Below are 18,880 nucleotides of genomic sequence, written 5' to 3'. Positions count from 1 at the left end.
ACCACCCCTCTGCCCAGTACCCTCAGCTGTGCCTGAGCCAAGCAGGGCTGCTCCTCCTGCCATCATCCAATCTTGGTCTCTGACTCTGGGCTCATGTCTCCCTGTGCTGCTCTGAGACCCAAGGGAGAAACTCATACACAACTCCATCAGGGCAGAGGCTGGCATCTCCCACTGGTAGTAACTATTCAGGCCACCCATGGAGGACAGGAGCCAGGGAGACAGAACATACAGACGGCAGTCACTTCTAAACCTTGGATCAAGGGCTTATTTGGAGCACAGGTGAGGACAACTGGGTTAAAATCCACTTGACAGTCGGTATTTTCCAGCAGCAAAGCCCTGGATGGGCAGACAGACTTGTGCTGGCTCAATGCAAATGATGTCTGATTTTTGTCCACCCCTTATGTTCAGGGAGTGTTTGTGGTGTGTGGGTTTTGAGAGGGTCTATGTCTTTCCCCAAAACAAGGGAGACTGTTCTATTCGACAACACATAATTTAGTTCCTTTGAGGGATCGTGTTCCAGAGGGCTAGTCACATCAGCATCCGCATTTGGAGTCCAGTGAGGGTCCAAAGCCAAGAGGTGGGAAGAGCTGCCCCTTCCCTGTCCTTCAGCTCACACTACTCAGGCACCACTGAAGGAGCAGCTTTGGCCTCAGTGTCAGAGAGAAGGAGCTCCAGAATTGTGAGGTCACACAGTGGACGAGGAGCATAGAAGAGTCCCAAGACCTCACTCTCTGCAAGAATTTGAAAAGCAGACCCACCCCTAGTCCATGAGGTCAACTTTGTGAGAATTAAGAGGTGTCTTTACCTCAAGACACTGTATGCCTATCTTCCAGAAAATTGCAGAAGACATCTACAGTGACCATGAGTTTATGACAGCCTGGGACTGTGTGCAGTGAGCAACTTGAACTGTAAGCGGTGGCCCTACCACAGAAAAGGGAATATTCATTCTATGTGTTCATAAAGTTTTTAGCTTTGATTAAATAGATGAGAAGCCGTGGGATCAGATTTGGTCTGCAAACAGAACTTCCTAACCATCAGAGTTGTCCAAAAATCTGAATGTGCCATTGGGCTCCCAGGAGGTAGTAAGTTCTCCATCACTTGTGGTATTTAAACCCAGGCTGAAAAACCAGTTAGTAGGGAGTGGAGGGTGTTGGATTTTAACATTCCGAAATTCTAGGCTCTAGAAGAGCTCTGCTGATAGCTTCTTCCAGTTTGGTGAGTAGATGAAGGGACCCTGGAGCACACCATCCCTGGGCTCCCAGTCCATCTCAAGGTGTTTGGTCAACCTCTGGCTGTGGAGCAGGGTGAGATGTAGTAGCTGGGCCTTTCTGCAAAGAGCAGGTTAGGTTTTAAACATGCCCCCTGTTAGTGTCTGCTTTAATTTCACATGGGGGTTGTGCTTTGATGGAATTTGTCAGATCCCAGCTGGCTTTAGAAAGCAGTGTGGCCAAGAAACACCATGCTCATGTCCACAGGCAAGCTGCTTCTGTAGTTGGTCTTGCTGGACACCGTGCGTGGCAAGGGTTTTGCTGGAGCAGAAGGTGCCCAGGCCACAGTCCCCAATGGGTGGCAGAGGAAGTGGCCATCAAACAGCACAGACTGCTCATCTCCCCAAAGCAGGTGCCGTGACAGCCAACAGGCCTGCGGAAATGCCTCTTCAAAGCTGGCTTGGCTCTGCCCAGCAACACAAGCTGAGCCCATCCATCAGCTGTCCTGCCGCCTGCCAGTGAGGGTCTCCGCTGGGCTTGCCCTGTCAGCTGGATTGGAAGCGTCAAATACAGGCCAACAGGGCTGGGGTTTGGGGGAGGCCCTCGGAGGAACCGTCTGTGCCACGGTGATGGATGACGCCAACAGGGATAGCATTCCAGAGATTTTTATTCCGTTCCGCACATCTGGCAAGCTCCTTAACCAGAGCAGATGCAGAGCCCCCATCACACAAACTCTGAGCTTTTTCCGAGAGACCCTGGGTACCAGACCACAGTAATCTCAGTTGAGGGACTTGGAGCATGTGGTTAAAAAAGATTTCTCGATGTGTATTACTTCCTGGAAGCTAAAACCCATGAAGTTTCACGAAACACGAACCCACAAGAGCCTCCCGGGCTGGTAGGAAAGCAAACCAGACTTGGAGTTAGGTCGACCTGGGTTCTGATGGCACCTCCTCCTGCTCTCGTTTTCCCACACTTCTGTCAAATAGGAATAATAATACCTACGCCACGGGGTTTCTCTATGTGCAACCATATTTATTTAGTATAGTGTCCAATACATAGAAAATACTCAATAGATAATAGCCAGTTACTGGGATGATTTGAGTGAGTTCAGGATAGCCTCCCCATCCTTCCTGATAAGTTCTAGAAACAGACTCTCATAAATAGACAATTCCACAAGGATTTCTCTTTATACCTAATATAAAATGCTTCTGACAGCTGCTCCCATTCTTCACCCAAAGCATTCTCCTTTTCTATAGCCCAGAGAAAGTCTCCAATAATCTGTATTTGGACCTAGAGTGTTATCCTACAATCCAGCAATGGAAGCAAATTCTATGCCACGCCGTAATCCCTCTCTGTGCAGGAAAGCACTTGGATACATTTCTAGACTCCTACAGAGCTCCTTAGGCATTTTCTTCATCAGTTTCTCTCCTAAATTCCCTGTCTCCTCTGCTCCAAGCAGATACTAACTTTGCTGGTCAATCAGAAGGATGAGAAGCCCCACCACAGAGGGAAAACCTCACGTGCCAAGCGCATGCATTAACTGCGTAGAGGGCTCGGTGCTGGGTGCTAAGGGTTACAAAGAGGAATAGACATGGCCCTTGCTCATAAGACACCAACTATCTAGGTGGAGGAAAGAATCAGATGGACAAAGTTGAATAATAAACCACAAGATAGAGGTGCCATCTGAGCTCCAGCATTGAAACCTGGCACTCTACAGCCTTCCGGGCCACCGAGGAATGCGGAGTATCTCAACTTCGTATCCTACGGGCAGCCCAATAGCAATCAAGCCCTCTGGGTTCATTCATTATTACTGCAGAATATACTACCCTAAACTTAGTGGCTTCAACGATTACTAATCTTGTTAGAATAAGAATAATGTCTCAATTCTTTGGGTTGCCTATTTATTTATTTGTTTGTTTGTTTATTCATGAGAGACACACACAGAGAGACGGGGGGCGGGGGCAGTGACACAGGCAGAGGGAGAAGCAGGCTCCATGCAGGGAGCCCGACGTGGGACTCGATCCCGGGTCTCCAGGATCACACCCCAGGCTGAAGGTGGCGCTAAACTGTTGAGCCACCCAGGCTACCCGTGTGTTGGCAATTTAGACTGGGTTTACCTAGGCAGTTCCTCTGGTCTGGATCAGGCTCAGCTGATGTTGGCTGGGCCTCCTGGTATGTCTGCAGTCAGCTGAGCTCTCCTATGTCTAAAGCCTTGACTGAAACTGCTGGGCCTCCTGCTGCCCTACACATTCTCTTATCCTCCACAGAATAGCCCAGAGTCATTCACATGGCAGACGCAGGGGTCTGAGAGAGAGAGAGAGAGAGAAAGAAAGGAAGTGCACAAGACTGTTTGAGACCCAGGCTTGGAGCAGGCACACTGTCCTTCCACCACATGCTATTGGTCAAAGCAAGTCCCAAGGCCAGTGCAGACCCACGGGGCAGGGAGATGAACTCCAATATTTTGGCAGGAGGATCTGCAAAGTCATACTGTAAAAGATGTGGCTACAGGGATGGGTGGCGAGTTGGGGCCCTCTCCCCCCCATTAGATGGGCTCATACTTCACCAAAGTGCCTATGTGGGACTTGAAGCTCTCTGACCTAGACTTGGCCACATCTGGCTCCCCTACCTCTCTACTACCCCTTCATCTCCTTTCTTGGCCAGCTTTCTTCCCCCACTCAGCCTGGACTGGAAGCTCCTGTGACTGGAGGCCACATCCCACTCTTTTACATGGACCTCTCCATTATTCCAAGTGCCTTCCTGAACCTGCTGTAGTATTTGGCCCATCGAAGGTACACAACTCCCTTGTCTTAGGTAGACAATGGGATTAAGTGCCAATAGCGTAGAGAAGGCAAAGTAGACTTTAAGTCTGTTGAAGTGGAGAAACCCCGCCAGGCGATGCTTCTATAAACACTCTGAAAACATGGGGCAGGCACCCCAAATGTGAAGGATCTTGGTTCTCTTCCTTGCACAAAACTCCAGTTGGCTGGTTTCTGGTGACATTGGGCCACTGAGCCTCTGTCGCTTCTATCCACCTTAGCCAAGGACCCTGGGCCCCAGGGAGGAGCAGGGACTTTTCTGCCTTGTTTAGCAGAAGGATGACTCAAAGCCTACGTGTCTTATTCCCTCTTTAGCTTCACTGAGAGCTGAGCAGACCTTGTTAACAAGGCTGGATTCCAGTTAAAATCCTCCAGCAGACATTTCAGCCATCCCCCGCCACCTAGAAAAGTCACGCGATTCCATTTATGTAAAAACCTTCCCCGTTTCCAAATATCTGCAAAGGGAATGATGCTTAATGGCCTCGCTGAGATTAGCCTGGCTGACCTTCAACCTGTGGGCGGGATGGGAGAAATTGCAGGAGCACTCCGAAGGCACTTATCTATAAACACCTGTTGGAAAAACAAAAATACATTCTCTAAAGAAAAATAGAAATAAATAAATGATGTAATCAGCTCATTACCAACCCATTGTCTCTCCCAAATGTCAGTTTGAAATCTTTCATGTCAAACTCTGAAAAACGGGTTTTGCCCCCCCCCCTCCACCTCACTTCCTCACTCTCTTTCTCTGCTTTATCGAGCTAGATGGAAAGAAACTTTATTTGCTCCAGGAAGACAATGGCCTTATCTTCAACCTAGATCCTCATCCCTGGAAAGGTGGCCTCCTCTGGGAGCATTTTCATAGTGGGGAAAAGCAGCTCGAGAGAAATAATGAGCAAGCAAAGGGAGTCTTGACTTGACACTGTGATAAATGAGGTGAAACTTTGGCAAGGAACCAGAGTTGGCGTATTCAAAAAGGAAATAAAAAGATCGTTCCATTTTAATGGGAAATATAAAACAGCCATTGTGCAAAAGTCGATTTTTCAAAAGCCAAAGAGATAAAGACTATAAGGGAATGACTGAGAGACGAAGGAGATAATGTGGTTGATAATCAGGCTTAGGTAAAGTGCCACGCTCCGAGCCACCGGCTGGCTCTGTGGGAGTGCCTTTGCAAGTGTCGCTGGCTGCATTTGCTCCCGCCTCATTACCATATGCATCTCTGGACAGCTTCCTTAGAGCTTCAGCTTGCCGCCTTGCCACACTCCTGCCAGCCGGAGGGAGCAAAGTCAGCCCAACTTTCTTCAAATCCCAAACTTCTCTCCGTGAGCCTCAGAGCTACCAGCATCTTCCAAGTTCCCCAGCTGACAAAGAGCCCAGTGTTAGGCACACACTCGCTCTTCCCAGTGGACTGGCCTGGCGTGACGTTGACACCTGTGGGCAGTGCCCTACACCCTGTCTTTCACAGGAATCTTCTCTGGGTTATCCTTGGGCAAATCCTAATTAGCAGGCTAGGTATGCGATGGTGATGATTGGACCCCTTTCCCAAGGGAAGTGTGAATTAACCAAGGCAGCGTAAGAGGCCGGTTACAGCAGTCAAGCCGATGCAATTTAGGAGTCATCTGGGGATCAACTGCCCTAGTTCATATCCTGCCTATGTGAAGGATAGGAGCGTATCCTTAGTTATGTGAAATTAGCCTTGTAAAATGCTTAGCACAGGGCCCAGTACATAGTAAAGGCTCAATAAACACTAGCTATTAGGATGATTCTATAGATACAATGAGAGTAGTTTGATGCTGTAACCAAGAGGGAAATGACAAATTTCTTTGACTTCGTAAGCTAAGGTGACTAATAAAGGCCCAGGGAGAAAGTTTATTCACAGAACTGCCCAATGAGGTGCTCAGATGCCACTGGATCTGACCCAGGGCACATCTCACGTAGGACCTTAGAGACCTTCTAGGTCTAAGCAAATCGAGGCCAAAAAAAAAAAAAAAAAATACACGTAGCTTGTCCGAAGTCATAGTCAGTGGAAACAAGAACTTGACTTTTCCCCATTTCCAGTTAGGTGCTCTGGACCCTGCCAAATGCCAACACTGCCTTGCTGGGTCATAACACACCCCAAATGAAAACTTACAACACCTCACCCCTTCTGTCCACCCCATCAGTTGGGGAGCTGGGAAGGCACAGGGATCCTCCTTCAGGATTTAGGAATCTTTAGGTCTAACGATTAGGGTTTCTTCTGTAGATTGGACCCCTGACTACTACGAGGATAGTAATGAGTATCACAACCAGGAAGAGGACGTCAATAGAACTGCTGCCTACCCAGAGAATCCTGACTGGTACTACACGGAGGACGGTAGGTGCCAACACTCTTTGGAGGGTCCTCCTAGGGGAAGGACAGCACACCTTAGAAGAGAGTGTATATGGGACTATATGCAAATGCCTCTCTCCTCTCTGACTGGCATCATCAAATGGGTATTGCGTAAATGGTTTAGACTGGCTTTTTTTTTTTTTCAGTTAGAATCATACACTAGGAGGACTGGGGAGGTTCCTAGAGACTCTCTCCCATCCCCAAATGACAGGTGAAGCAGGTGAGGCCAGGAGTGGAGTTGACTTAGCCAGGGTCACACAGAAAGTTAGTGCATCATCATCTGGGTCTCCTACACTGTGAGTAAAATTCATATTCAAAATCACGTCCTCGCTTTGATTACAGGTAGGTCCTAATTATGCAGAAGAAGCTGGGTTAGCATTAAGCATTGGATTGTAGCTTTCACAAATTTGGCATTGAAATTTCCCTTCCATTTGTGCTGTGTTTTTCTTTCTCTTCACACTCTTTGGAGGCTTTGCACAATTGGTGTGTGTACGTGTGTGTGTGCGTGCACTCACGAGTGTGCTTCTACATTTGTTTTTGTGTTTATGACTCCTTAACCCAAGCAATGGGACAGAAGGAAAAATGAGAAGTGAGGCCTAAGCAAAACCATGTGACTGAGCCAGGAGAAGGAATGGAATGCACTTAGCAGCTGGAATAAAAACTGTGTAACTGTGCGAAGTGGCCTGGAAGGCAGGGCCAAGATACAGGGCATCAGGGGAACATCAGAAGGGACCATCAAAACAAGAGCTGGGCCCAGGGATCCTAGTTCCTGAACCAAAGAACAATGTGTGTGAACAGAAGGATAAAGAATTCCCCAAGGGAAGATCCATTCAGACAACCATGAAAAGCCAAAGGCACAGATGAAATATGACAAAATCTAACTGAACAAGTAGTTGAAGAAAGATGAAGGCCACTGGGTCATTTCCTCCTCGCCGCCAATTCTTCTGTCACCCTCTTGCCTTTGGTCTTCTTTCCTGATGTTCAGAAAGCTTGTGTTTCATTAGGGGTGGGTTTTCTTTCCCCACTCCTGACCTCCACCCCCGGGCACTGGGAGTAGGGGAGGTCTTCAGGCTTATGAAATGCCTTCAGCATCAGAGGCAGACCCCGTGGCACTCCCAGCGAGACTGGGAGGAGAAAAACACTGATGGTGGAAAGGGGAGTTTCTCAATGAGAAACTCAATGAGATTCCTTCTCGCCTGTCCTCTTACTAACCTGAATCTCTCTCTGGTCGTGTGACTGCAGTTTTCCTTGCTCTTTAAGGGCATTTCATGTTCCCCTTTCCCCCCCATCCCTGGTTGTGCATTCACTCTCTCATTCTGGGCAGGAGGCTGAAATATGATGAGCAAGTAGGGGGCTTCTCACCTGCTGTTCATTGCAATCCTTGACTTCTGCCCACGTATCGTAGATCCGTGCCAGTCCAATCCCTGTGAACATGGTGGGGACTGCCTTGTCAATGGGGAAAACTTCACGTGCAGCTGTCCGGTCCCTTTCTCTGGAAACAGATGTCAGAATGGTGAGTGCACTTTCCCTGGATTCACTCTTCCCCCTGAGTTGAACAAGAAGCAGTTCCTCCTCTAACTCTAGGCGGTAAAAAGGGCTGAATGATTCCATGCAAAGGTGTATAACCATACACATTTTGTATCATCCATAATGAACTCCTGGCATGATAACAAGCAGCATCTCATTGAATTCTCACTCATGCATATTGGATGGGACTGGTATGCCCATTCTACAGATGGGAATACTGAGGCTAAAAGGAGAGAAGAGCTGGACTCTGACCAAGGTGTAGCCTACACTCAGGGCTTGTTGTTTAGAGTGTTTAAACTAATTACAACAGAGAAATATTGTTCTCAAATGAGAGAGCAGAGAGAATCTGAAGGCACGTGAGCCCCAGCTCCCTTTTGTCAGTTAGATAAAGGGAGCTCAGAGATCCAAGGGACCTGCTCATGGACACACAGCTAGTTAGGAGAAGAGCGGAAATTAGAGCCCTGGTGCCTGGCTCCCATCTCCATGCTCTTTCTTCCTCCCATCCTCACTGAGATTCTGATAAAAAACTATGTCTGCCTTCAGTGACCTATTCAGTGGGTATAACATTAAGTCATGTGATAAAATACTGAGACTAGAACTCTTATGGGCTAATTGCACCCCTGGAGAGAACATGGATCCTGTTCCATCTAGCAACCATCTAACTGGGGTGAGGGGGGCAGTGAGGATCTTTAAATAGGGTTTCATGGTTGCCTTCCTTTCTCTGTATGCTCTTCATCCTTTCCTTCCATTTTCAATCCGACAAGTCTTTCAATAAATGTGTCAGGACGGTTTGGGGTATCAGGCATTAATGTAGCATCTGGGTTCATCCCTCAACTTCTCCAAAGAATGACAAAATTTTAAATGAAACATAAAATCAACCACAAAGTAGAGAAACTCAAATTATAGCTCTGTTTTTTGAAGGTGTAAAAATGATCAAGGCTTTTAACAATAAATATAGAGTAATAAAGAATATGAGCCTTAGAAGGAACTGGGATATAATCATCCATGACCCAAGGATTTATTTTTTAAAATGTATTTATTTTTGTCCAGAAGTAGCCTGGTATTTCAGGACCACAGACAAGAACACACACCCTGTCCATCACCCCCCCAACATTGTACTGCGTATGTACCCCAGTGAGTAAAATGTGTCCCCAAATCATGTCCCTTGCTTCTCTATGGATCTCCTACAGTGCAAAACAAGTGCAAGGAAAACACATGTGACCGGGGCGAATGTCTCATCACCCAGAGTCCTCCCTATTACCACTGTGCCTGTAGACACCCTTACAAGGGTCCAGATTGTTCCAGAGGTAAGTGCTGGAAGCTCCTTCTATTCTAGGTTTTCTCTCTCTGGCTTGTGCCTGGGATGTCTGCAACTTCTTGTGTAGAAGTCCAGATAGTGCTGATGTTTTGGTGGCATCCAAGATGGCCCTTTTGACTAGGACTTTTTTAAATGCATCATCCCGGGGCACTTGGCTGGCTCAGTCAGTAGAGCATGCAACTCTTGATTTCTGGGCTGTGAGTTCAAGTCCCACGTTGGGTACAGAGATTACCTAAAAATAAAATCTTGAAAAAAAATGCATTACCTCTAGAGAGTCTAGGGGGAACTGACTAATCTGTGTCCCTCCCCATCCCAAAAGAATAATCTTGAAATTCATTTCCTCCAGGAAGTAAACCCTGGTCTATTCCTGGAGTGGGCCATATAGAGGATTAAATCTGTACTTAGTCACCACTACGAGTCAGGCATTGTCCCAAGAGATTTACATTTTTTCTTATTCTTCCAAAAATACCACAAAGAACAGCTTTACAGATGAAGGAACTAGAGTTCAGAGAAGTTAAGTAACTGGCTTACAGTCACACAGCTACGGAGGGGCAGAGCCAAGTTTCAACCTAGCTAAGACTGGCCCCCAGGCCCCTGCCCAGTCCATGCCTCTTATTCCTTACTGAGTGACCCACCCACTTACATCTTTTTTGCATGGCCTCCCTCATATTTCCTCACCATATTTGTCTACATTCTCAAGATTTGTGTGTACATTTACTAGTATGTCAGTGGGTCTGTCTTTCTCCTTTGGTAACCCACCTTTTGTGAAAGGACGGGCACCAAGAGTGCCACCAATATCTCCTCATCACCTCAGATGTAGCTACAACTCCTTCTGAAGAGCTTTGGTGGCCCCCCACTTCCTGTTTTCACAGCGGTTCCTGTGTGCAGGCCAAATCCCTGTCAAAATGGTGGCACCTGCTCCCGGCAAAGGCGGAGATCCAAGTTCACCTGTACCTGCCCTGACCAATTCAAGGGAAAATTCTGTGAAATAGGTATGGGTCTCTACCACCACTTCAACAGAAACTTGGGGCCACCGTGAGGCCTCTGGAATCCTTTTATTTTGGGGTTTTGTTCCCAAAATGGGGTTCACGTCAAGATGGCCAAACTCTACTATTGCCTCACCCTTCCAACCTAAGGGCATAGGGGGTGCCTGGCTCCCTGTAAATGAAGTCATAAACTGGGATGTGGTTCAGGCAAATCAAGCACACCTGGGCCTCCCTAGGCCTCAACCCACAGGCCACCAGCCCTCGTGCGAGCCAAAATTAAAGAGCTAAGTTCCATCTACACGCAGCCACATTTCATGTTTTTAATCTGGGATGAATGTGGAATATACAAGCCACTTTCTTTCTGGAGTTCATGATGGAATCTCAGGATGATCCATATTCAGGCCTGATCCTCCTCCCACTTGATACACCTGCCAGGCCCTTTTCAGGAGCAGTGTGCCAGTCCCTCTCAGTTCCCATGTCCCTGCCTGCTCTCTCCAAGGTCCTGATGACTGCTACGTCGGTGACGGCTACTCTTACCGAGGCAAAGTGAGTAAGACCGTCAACCAACACTCATGCCTTTACTGGAACTCCCACCTCCTCTTGCACGAGAATTACAATATATTTATGGAAGATGCTGAGGCCCATGGGATTGGGGAGCACAACTTCTGCAGGTAAAACGTACCTATTTCCCCATGAGCAGTCTTGGGTGCTAGTCAGCATAAGGGTTTGTCTATCCCCTTCCCTGCTCCTAGTGTTCCTGGGCCAGCTTAGAAACTGGGGGATGGGACACTGAAACTCATCACTTTTCTTTCTAGGAAGGCTTTCCTGCATAAAATAGGCTAGGTTGTGCTCCTATAACAAACAGCCTCCAAATCCTAGTGGCTTGAACACCTCAGGGTTTAATTTTCACTGTGGCGGCATGTGTCATGCAGGTTGGGGCCGGGGGGTGCCAGGGAGAGTCTTAGCTCCACAAAGTTACTCAAGTACCCAGGATAGGTAAGGAGAGACTCGAAAATGGAGCATGATATTTTTTACTACCTGAACCTAGAAGGCATATATCATCTCTGCACACATATTTCATTAGTCGGAAATAGTCACGCCATCCTGCATAACTTCAAGGGAGAAATGAAGACGATAAAATGGAATGTCCAGTGAGCATTGCAGTCTCTGCCACAAGGACCTTCAGGTTTTCCCGCATCAGGATAATGCCATTTTTACCCCCTGGTGATGACTAGTTACTTTCCTCCTGCTTCCAGACTACTCTGTTGGCTTCCTCCACTGCTCTAACCAAGGCCAAGGACAAATGAGGGCACTTATAATCTGCATATAAGGGGCAGGATTTTTTTTGTGTGGCTTTAAACTGATTCCATTAAGCCAGAGGATTTCCTTTGCACAAAACATGTTATCTCCCACCTTCACTCACTTTGAGTTGTTCCCTCTGTGGAGGGGTCTTCGGGGTGATGATTGTGGCAGACTTCCTCAGAGAATTCCCACGGATGGAATTTGGAGGTGAAGGCAGAGAAGCCCTACTCTCACCATGTGTCTGTGGCTATTTCACTTTCCTGACAAAGGAGACTCTTCAACAGGGATCTCATTTCTTTTCCTACAAACAATGTGCTATGTCTCATGAATATGGCACAAGGCTTGTTAACTATTTTCTGGTCATAGGGATTCTCCTCTGCAAGTTAAAGTTTTGCCAAAAACACTTACGTGCTGGGGTTTGTGCTTATGTGCTTGGGTTTTAACCTGTTGGAAGAATGGCATGGAACATGGTCCCAGGGGAATGCAGGAACTTGGTACTCTCTTATCCAAAGGTTCTTTAATGAAGTTCAGTGGCTTCACCAAACCTTGACTGTGGGTTATTTTATGTTTTCATTTTAGAAACCCTGATGGAGACAAAAAGCCCTGGTGTTTCATTAAAGCAAACAATGCAAAGTTGAAATGGGAGTACTGTGATGTCTCAGCTTGCTCAGCCCTAGGTAAGACCATGGCTGTCCAGAAGCTCCAGGAATGGTTAGGTTGCAGGTCAATAGATAGATGTTCCTGACACCCCATCTCTTCTGCCCCTGTCCACTCACCATACCTGTTTTACCAATTACCATTCTAATGGGAACTCAAATGCCCAATCCACTGCTCCCATTTCAGGATGCCTAGCAAGCCTGATACTTTTGTAAACTGAGGCCAGTGATCCAACTATAAACTCATGTTTCCTGACCTCCAGTCAGTGCACTCAACAAATACGTATGGGTTGCTGGCTATGTGCAGGCACTATGCCAGGTCTTCAGTGAACAGCGGTGAGCCAACATTGGCCGAGACTCCATGTCTCTCAGGATGCAACATGGACAGAATTCCAGCCTCACAATCTTCCTGGCAGGCTTGTCTGGCCCAGCTCTCTACCTGTGTCCAGAACATTGCACCCTCCCACCCTGATCAATGGGATTACCTCCCTGGATGGTTTCAATTCTGTACCTTTGTTCTCATGGTCAGCTCTGTTTGGAATACTCCATCCTGTGTCAGATTTTGCCCATATCCAACCATCCTTTAAAAATCAACTCAAGAAACCTTCCTCCAGGAAGTCCTCCATGACCTACCAAGGGAAATGTTATCTTTTCCTCCTCACAAACCCCATGGAATGGAATGGGCACCATCCATGCAACACTTACCACTCTCTCCCTTGTATGACAATTATTTGGGCAAATGTCTTATGTCCCCCACTCTATTTCATCTGAGTATCTTCCCCTATACATCAAAAAAGCCTCCCAAACATATGTGTACAGTAATGAATAGCTAAGTATATACCCAACAATGGATTTACATATTCACACACATTTTTATACATATTAAAATAAGAAGTAAAAAGCAACATCTTCAAATTGAATTCTGTAGACTTGCTTTATAGTAATCGTGTATTCAACGCATATTAACTTTGCACCTGCTACATGCCCACCTTGTATGCATCAGTGCAGTCTCAACTCTGAAGCTTGCTAAGCTGCTGGACTTGGAGTCATACCTCTGACAGCTTCCTTCTGAGGCCCTGGAATGAAAGTGAGTAGCATGATTTGTCTTTCTTGTGTCCCACAGACATTGCTGACCCAGAGGGAAGCCTCACAGAGCCTCTGACCAAGCTTCCAGGATTTGACTCATGTGGGAGGATTGAGATGACAAAGAAGGTCAAGAGAATCTATGGAGGTTTTAAGAGCACAGCGGGCAAGCACCCGTGGCAGGCATCCCTGCAGACCTCATTGCCACTGACCGTCTCCATGCCCCAGGGCCACTTCTGCGGGGGAGCGCTGATTCACCCCTGCTGGGTGCTGACTGCTGCCCACTGCACCAAGTAGGTGCCTGCCGAAAGCAGAGGCCAGGGACACTCAAGTCTCTGGGGGTGTTCTACTCTTCCCATCTCAGCAGCATCTTGGTGACTCTGGCAGGATAAGAGGGGCTGATCTAGCTCTAAGGGCAAAAGAGTGGATGGAAGCTCCGGATGGAAAAGAGCTACCATCTAGAACACTTACCATGGGAATTACATGTGCTATGACAGTTAATCCTGAACACTATCAACTGGACGACAAGCTAAGGGAAGACAGGGGTTTTTACTTTTATTAATTGCCCAATGCCTGCCCAATGCCTAGGGCAGGTCTTCATACAGAACAAGTGCTTAGTAAATATCCGTGCAGTGAAAAAGTTGACTGTTATTCTCATTTCATAAACAAGGACCCTGGTCTTGGGAGGATTTAGCACCTTTCCACGACCGTGACCTAAAGTCATATGGAAAGTGAGTAGGTAAATGGGATATGAACCCAGATTTACCTGTTTTTTTAACCTCTCCAGTCTTGCCCTGAACAGAGAAAAATAGAATGCTCCCATCTGATGTCATTACTATGAACCTGCTGGTGTCATGTGACTTCAGCTATGACTCCTGTGTGGCCTAGAGAAGCCAGTATCTACTGAGGAGCCTGAATTACCACCACTTCCCCGAAACTCCCCAAATTCATGGTCGGGGCTGGTCCACTGTAGCCCAGGTTTTGATGGCGGCTTTGAAGTTCTTCCAATCCACTGTCTTTAAACAATTTCTTCTGGGATTCCTCAAACATGCAAACATTAGCCTCCACAAAGAGTAGTTGTTCAAGAAGTTAATTGACTACTCTTTAGCAAATCCTAGCAGTAATGGGAGGTCTCTTAGGAAATGTGGGATGCAGCTTACATTTGGAGACCATGTTTCCTCACATTTTCTTATTTGGGCCACAGAGCTCTGTGAGACAAATGACAGTTATAGATGAGGATGCCAAGGCTGCAGAAGGTCCAAGGTCACCCAGCTCATGGGGAGCAGAGCCAGGGCTTAGCTTCAGTCTCTCAGATACCAGACCATCTTACCTTCCCTTGCAGCATAAAAGCCAGACATCTGACAGTGGTGTTAGGGGACCAGGACCTGAAGAAGACAGAATTCCATGAGCAGAGATTCGGGGTGGAGAAGATTTTCAAGTACAGCCTCTATAATGAAAGAGAAGAGATTCCCCACAATGATATTGGCAAGTCTTTTCTTTGGGGGATCTCTCATAAGTCTTGTTCTGGGAGGATTTCATTACTGGTGGAAAGCTGAGGTTTGGTTCTAGAAGGTGCTCTTCTCTTTTTGGTCCCTCACAGACTCTAGAAGGTAGAGAATTTATTCCAGAGATCTTTTAGTTTTAAAGGTCTGTGTTGGTGTTATGGATAAATGAAGGGAAGAGATGCTAGTAAGGCTAAATTGTGGAAAGAACTCAGCCTTGAATCACAGCTCCCTCACTTACCAGGTGGCTTCACTTCTCCAAGCCTCAGGTCCTCTTCTATAAAACATGTACACTGGTATACAATGCTCAGCTTCCTATGTGTTAAATGACATGATGCATATGCGTCCCCATGTACATATGGTACCTGGTATGTAGTCAGGTGTAGAGGCAATGACATTAAGCTGCTGCCTACAGTGTGTAGCCCAGTTCTCCATTCCTGGGAACTGTCACTCTCTCTCCTTTCTCAATATCTTTTTTTCCCTCTTGAAGGCTCTTCTTTAAACAATGGGTTAGAAATGATTTCAAACCCCACTATTATTTTTTGATATTACTCTCAGCCTGAAGTGTGACTCTTCCCCATCAGTTAAAGAATGCAGTGGCTGAGGAGGAAGCCATTCCTTTGTTAGGCACTGGTAATGGGGCTTCGCTTACATGCACCCCCTGTTCAAGTTGAAGCTAATGCTTCTTTCACAGAGAGGGTATCATCACTCATTTCCTCTTTCTCTCCCGACCTAGCTCTGCTCAAGCTAAAGCCAGTGGATGGTCACTGTGCTCTGGAATCCAAATATGTGAAGACCGTATGTTTGCCCAATAGTGCCTTCCCCTCTGGGACTGAGTGCCACATCTCTGGGTGGGGTGTGACAGAAACAGGTGAGTCTGGCCATGCATTCTCCTGAGACTCAGGGAAGTTGCATTAACCAGAGAAGGGGTCAAACTTAAGGTCCCTTCTGAATTTGAAATCAATATTCCATTGAAGATGTATTACTAAAAGGAAGTGCGAGTGCCCCATGGCTAAAGCTCTAGTTGAGTCTCATCACTTCCATGGAGCCTTCCGTGATCCTTATATCTGTCCCTGGCTCCTACCTTGACTTCCATCAAGCGTTGATCCTGCATCCACGAAGATCTCTCTCCTTCCCTAGGTAGATTGTAAAGAGGATAGATTTTAAAGAACATGGGTTTGGCATCAGACAGACTTGTGTTAGGTCCCTGGCTTTGTCACTTGGACAGCTGAGCTTTAGTTCCTCTTAACCACACTTACCTCCTAGGTTTGGAATCATGATAATAGGAGATTGCTATCAAGCATTCTACAGAGATATTGACTAAGTCAGGCCCTGGACGGCAGGGTCTGTGCTCGTTCATCTGTCTCCCCTGGAGTGCTTTGCTCAGGGGTGTCCATGTTGTAGGCGTTCTATAAATTTTCTTAAACCAAGCTATTGATTTGTCTCTAGGATGTGGTCTTATCTAAAAAAGTAACCACAGAATTAATTTTCTCAGGAGCTGACAAGATTATATTCTCTAACATAGGAAATTCAGAAGCATAGTTCAAGTCTTTCTCAAATATTCAAAATAGATTTCTTTTCCCCCTAAATCTTCTCCTTAATAATGGAAAGAAGAAACACTTTAAATTGACCTGTATTTGTGAAGAAAAAGAAATTTTTAAAAAAAGATTTTATTTATTTATTCATGAGAGATACACGGGGGCGGGGGGGGGGTAGAGGGAGAAGCAGGCTCCATGCAGGGAGCCCGACGTGGGACTTGATCCCAGGTCTCCAGGATCAGGAGCTGGGCTGAAGGCAGCGCTAAACCACTGAGCCACCGGGGCTGCCCCAAAAGAAATTTAATACACAAATTTGTCAGAAGGTTTTGGGAAAGAAGATTTCAGGTTACTCAGATCTAAGGTTAGCCAGTGACCCTTCTTCACAGGGATCTTCATTGTCACCCACTTAAACCTTTCAATATCACCATGCTGACCAGAGCAGAACAGGGGATCCTCGGAGGAAGAAATCAATGCCCTGGGAAGTAAGTAACCTAGAAGGCCAGCCAGGGCACTACATCCATCCTTAGGAATCTACTGTGAGCCAGCCCTCTGCTAGGAAATTTAAAAAACGGTTTAAGAGGGGTGCCTGGGTGGCTCAGTTGGCTAAGTATCTGCCTTTGATTCAGGTCATGATCTTAGGGTCCTGGGACTGAGCCCCACATTGAGTACCCTGGTCGACAGGGGAGCCTGTTTCTCCCTCTCCCTCTCCCTCTGCTACTCCCCCTGCTTGTGCTCTCTGGCTCTCTGTCAAATAAATAAATAAACTCTTTTGAAAATTAAATTAAATTAAAAATGATTTAAGACACTATCCCTGCCCTTCTGACCTGATGGTCTAGCTGGGGAGACAAAAGAAGGAGTAAATGATTCCGCTCCCCTGTGATAAGCATAACACTGAAAGTCTGTAAAATCACAGTGAAGGCTGGAAGCAAAGGGTCCCCACCCTTGAAAGATGAGGCTCCTCTTCGCATCTCCTGGACAAACCTTACTTTCTATGTTCAGACCTGTGGCCACCTTCTTATCAATGCGAGCTAGCTTCTGATGGGGCAAGTGTCGCCCAGCGCCCCACAGTGGTGACCTCTTTTCTTTCCCCCCCTCTGCAGGAGAAGGATCCCGCCAGCTCCTGGATGCCAAGGTCAGGCTGATTGCCAACACTTTGTGCAACTCCCGCCAACTCTATGACCACATGATTGGCGACAGCATGATTTGTGCAGGAAACCTTCAGAAGCCTGGGCAAGACTCCTGCCAGGTCAGAGACTCCAAATGGCACTTGGAGAAGGAGACATGGGTGGGAGCTTACGCTGGGGAGAGGCCAAATGAGAGCCCATGGCTGGGAGGCAGGTTTAGAGGCTCACCTGCCATAAATCTAAGGCATAGGCAGGTATCCTTGTCCTCTGGCTAATTGGAATCCACATCCATCCAGGATGACCCAGTATAGTAATAGTAGTGGTCACTTTGCCTGCCTTGTCAAATTTAATTCTCATGACACTGGTGAAGGTGAAAGGTCATTACCATTTTATAGATGCTTAGGGAAATGATCTTGGCCTCTACACCTGGGTGATGAGTGGCAGAGCAGGAATTTGCTTCATTGTGTTTAAACATGAAGATGGCGCTTCTGGCCTCGATCCCTGGGCAGTATGCCTGAAAATCCCAATAAGGAACTATCTAAAAGACTAGTGACTAGAAGAAGAAAGATGATAGGCCCCGAGAACTCACAATAATATTAACTAATCATCAGGATTTGTGTGTGTTTGTGTGGGTGTGTGTGTGAGAGAGAGAGAGACAGAGAGAGACAGAGACAGAGATAGAGATGAGGGTGGGGATTTAGCCCTAGCATACCAAGTGGCTGAGCGCCTCCTCTATAGCGACAACCAAGTCAGGGCCTGCCTGACATTCTCTTCAGTCTAGGACTTATGGGAACCCCAAGCCACAGGGGCCTGTGGTGACTCAGAGGCTGCAGGAGAGGGAGATGGCGGAGGCTTCATCTACTGGTGCTGAGGTGACCTGAAGCCTTTACCCCAAGTAGGAGACCAAGCTCCCTATAGGGGTCACATCTCACAGGAGACATCCTTCCTAAACTCCCAGGAATACCTAAATTTAGAATTTTCTGCCTATCATCTTCATAAATCAACCAACTATCCTGGAAACCCCAGCATGGACACACTAAACCCCAGCTCCCCCCTTGCAAAGGGACCCAACAATGAGCTGCCGGCCTCGAGCCCCCTTTGGGAGGGGAAAATCACCATCACTCTTGAAGAAGGTACGTGGCTCTACTGTGACCCTCTGTCTCTTCCCAAGAGGCCATGGATATCCACCTACTCAAGGGAGGGTGGTGAGCAGATGAGTGTGATTTGTCTGAAACCCCTGGAAGATGAGTAAGAAAACACAACACTCCCTTCTTTAGGTATTTCAGGGGCTTCGTTTGCAGGCTTTGGAAACAGTCATGGGTTTGAAACCTGGTTCTTCTACTTTATGACTTTTGTCAATCACTGAATTGTTTAGTCAGCTCGGGCTGCTCTAACAAATCACCACAGATGGGCTTAAACAACACAGATTTATTTCTGCCACTTCTGGAGGCTGGA

The 18,880-nt window shown here is 47.0% G+C and overlaps 1 protein-coding gene across 1 annotated transcript in view; it reads left to right on the top strand.

Annotated features, from left to right (window-relative positions):
- The window catches only part of HABP2 (hyaluronan binding protein 2), a 33,465-nt gene that overhangs the window by 12,146 nt on the left and 2,439 nt on the right, over nucleotides 1-18,880 (top strand). Inside the window, exons 3-12 of the mRNA XM_077877591.1 lie at nucleotides 6,264-6,374; nucleotides 7,795-7,902; nucleotides 9,107-9,223; nucleotides 10,107-10,226; nucleotides 10,720-10,891; nucleotides 12,102-12,199; nucleotides 13,302-13,554; nucleotides 14,604-14,746; nucleotides 15,500-15,634; nucleotides 17,402-17,547. Of these exons, the coding sequence (XP_077733717.1) occupies nucleotides 6,264-6,374; nucleotides 7,795-7,902; nucleotides 9,107-9,223; nucleotides 10,107-10,226; nucleotides 10,720-10,891; nucleotides 12,102-12,199; nucleotides 13,302-13,554; nucleotides 14,604-14,746; nucleotides 15,500-15,634; nucleotides 17,402-17,547 (1,403 nt within the window). The remainder of the gene's footprint in view (nucleotides 1-6,263; nucleotides 6,375-7,794; nucleotides 7,903-9,106; nucleotides 9,224-10,106; nucleotides 10,227-10,719; nucleotides 10,892-12,101; nucleotides 12,200-13,301; nucleotides 13,555-14,603; nucleotides 14,747-15,499; nucleotides 15,635-17,401; nucleotides 17,548-18,880) is intronic.

Source organism: Canis aureus, chromosome 29 (assembly GCF_053574225.1).
Source record: "Canis aureus isolate CA01 chromosome 29, VMU_Caureus_v.1.0, whole genome shotgun sequence".
Taxonomy (NCBI): Eukaryota; Metazoa; Chordata; class Mammalia; order Carnivora; family Canidae; genus Canis; species Canis aureus.
Note: the sequence above shows the minus strand (reverse complement) of the source record. Positions and strands in the feature narration are given on the sequence as shown.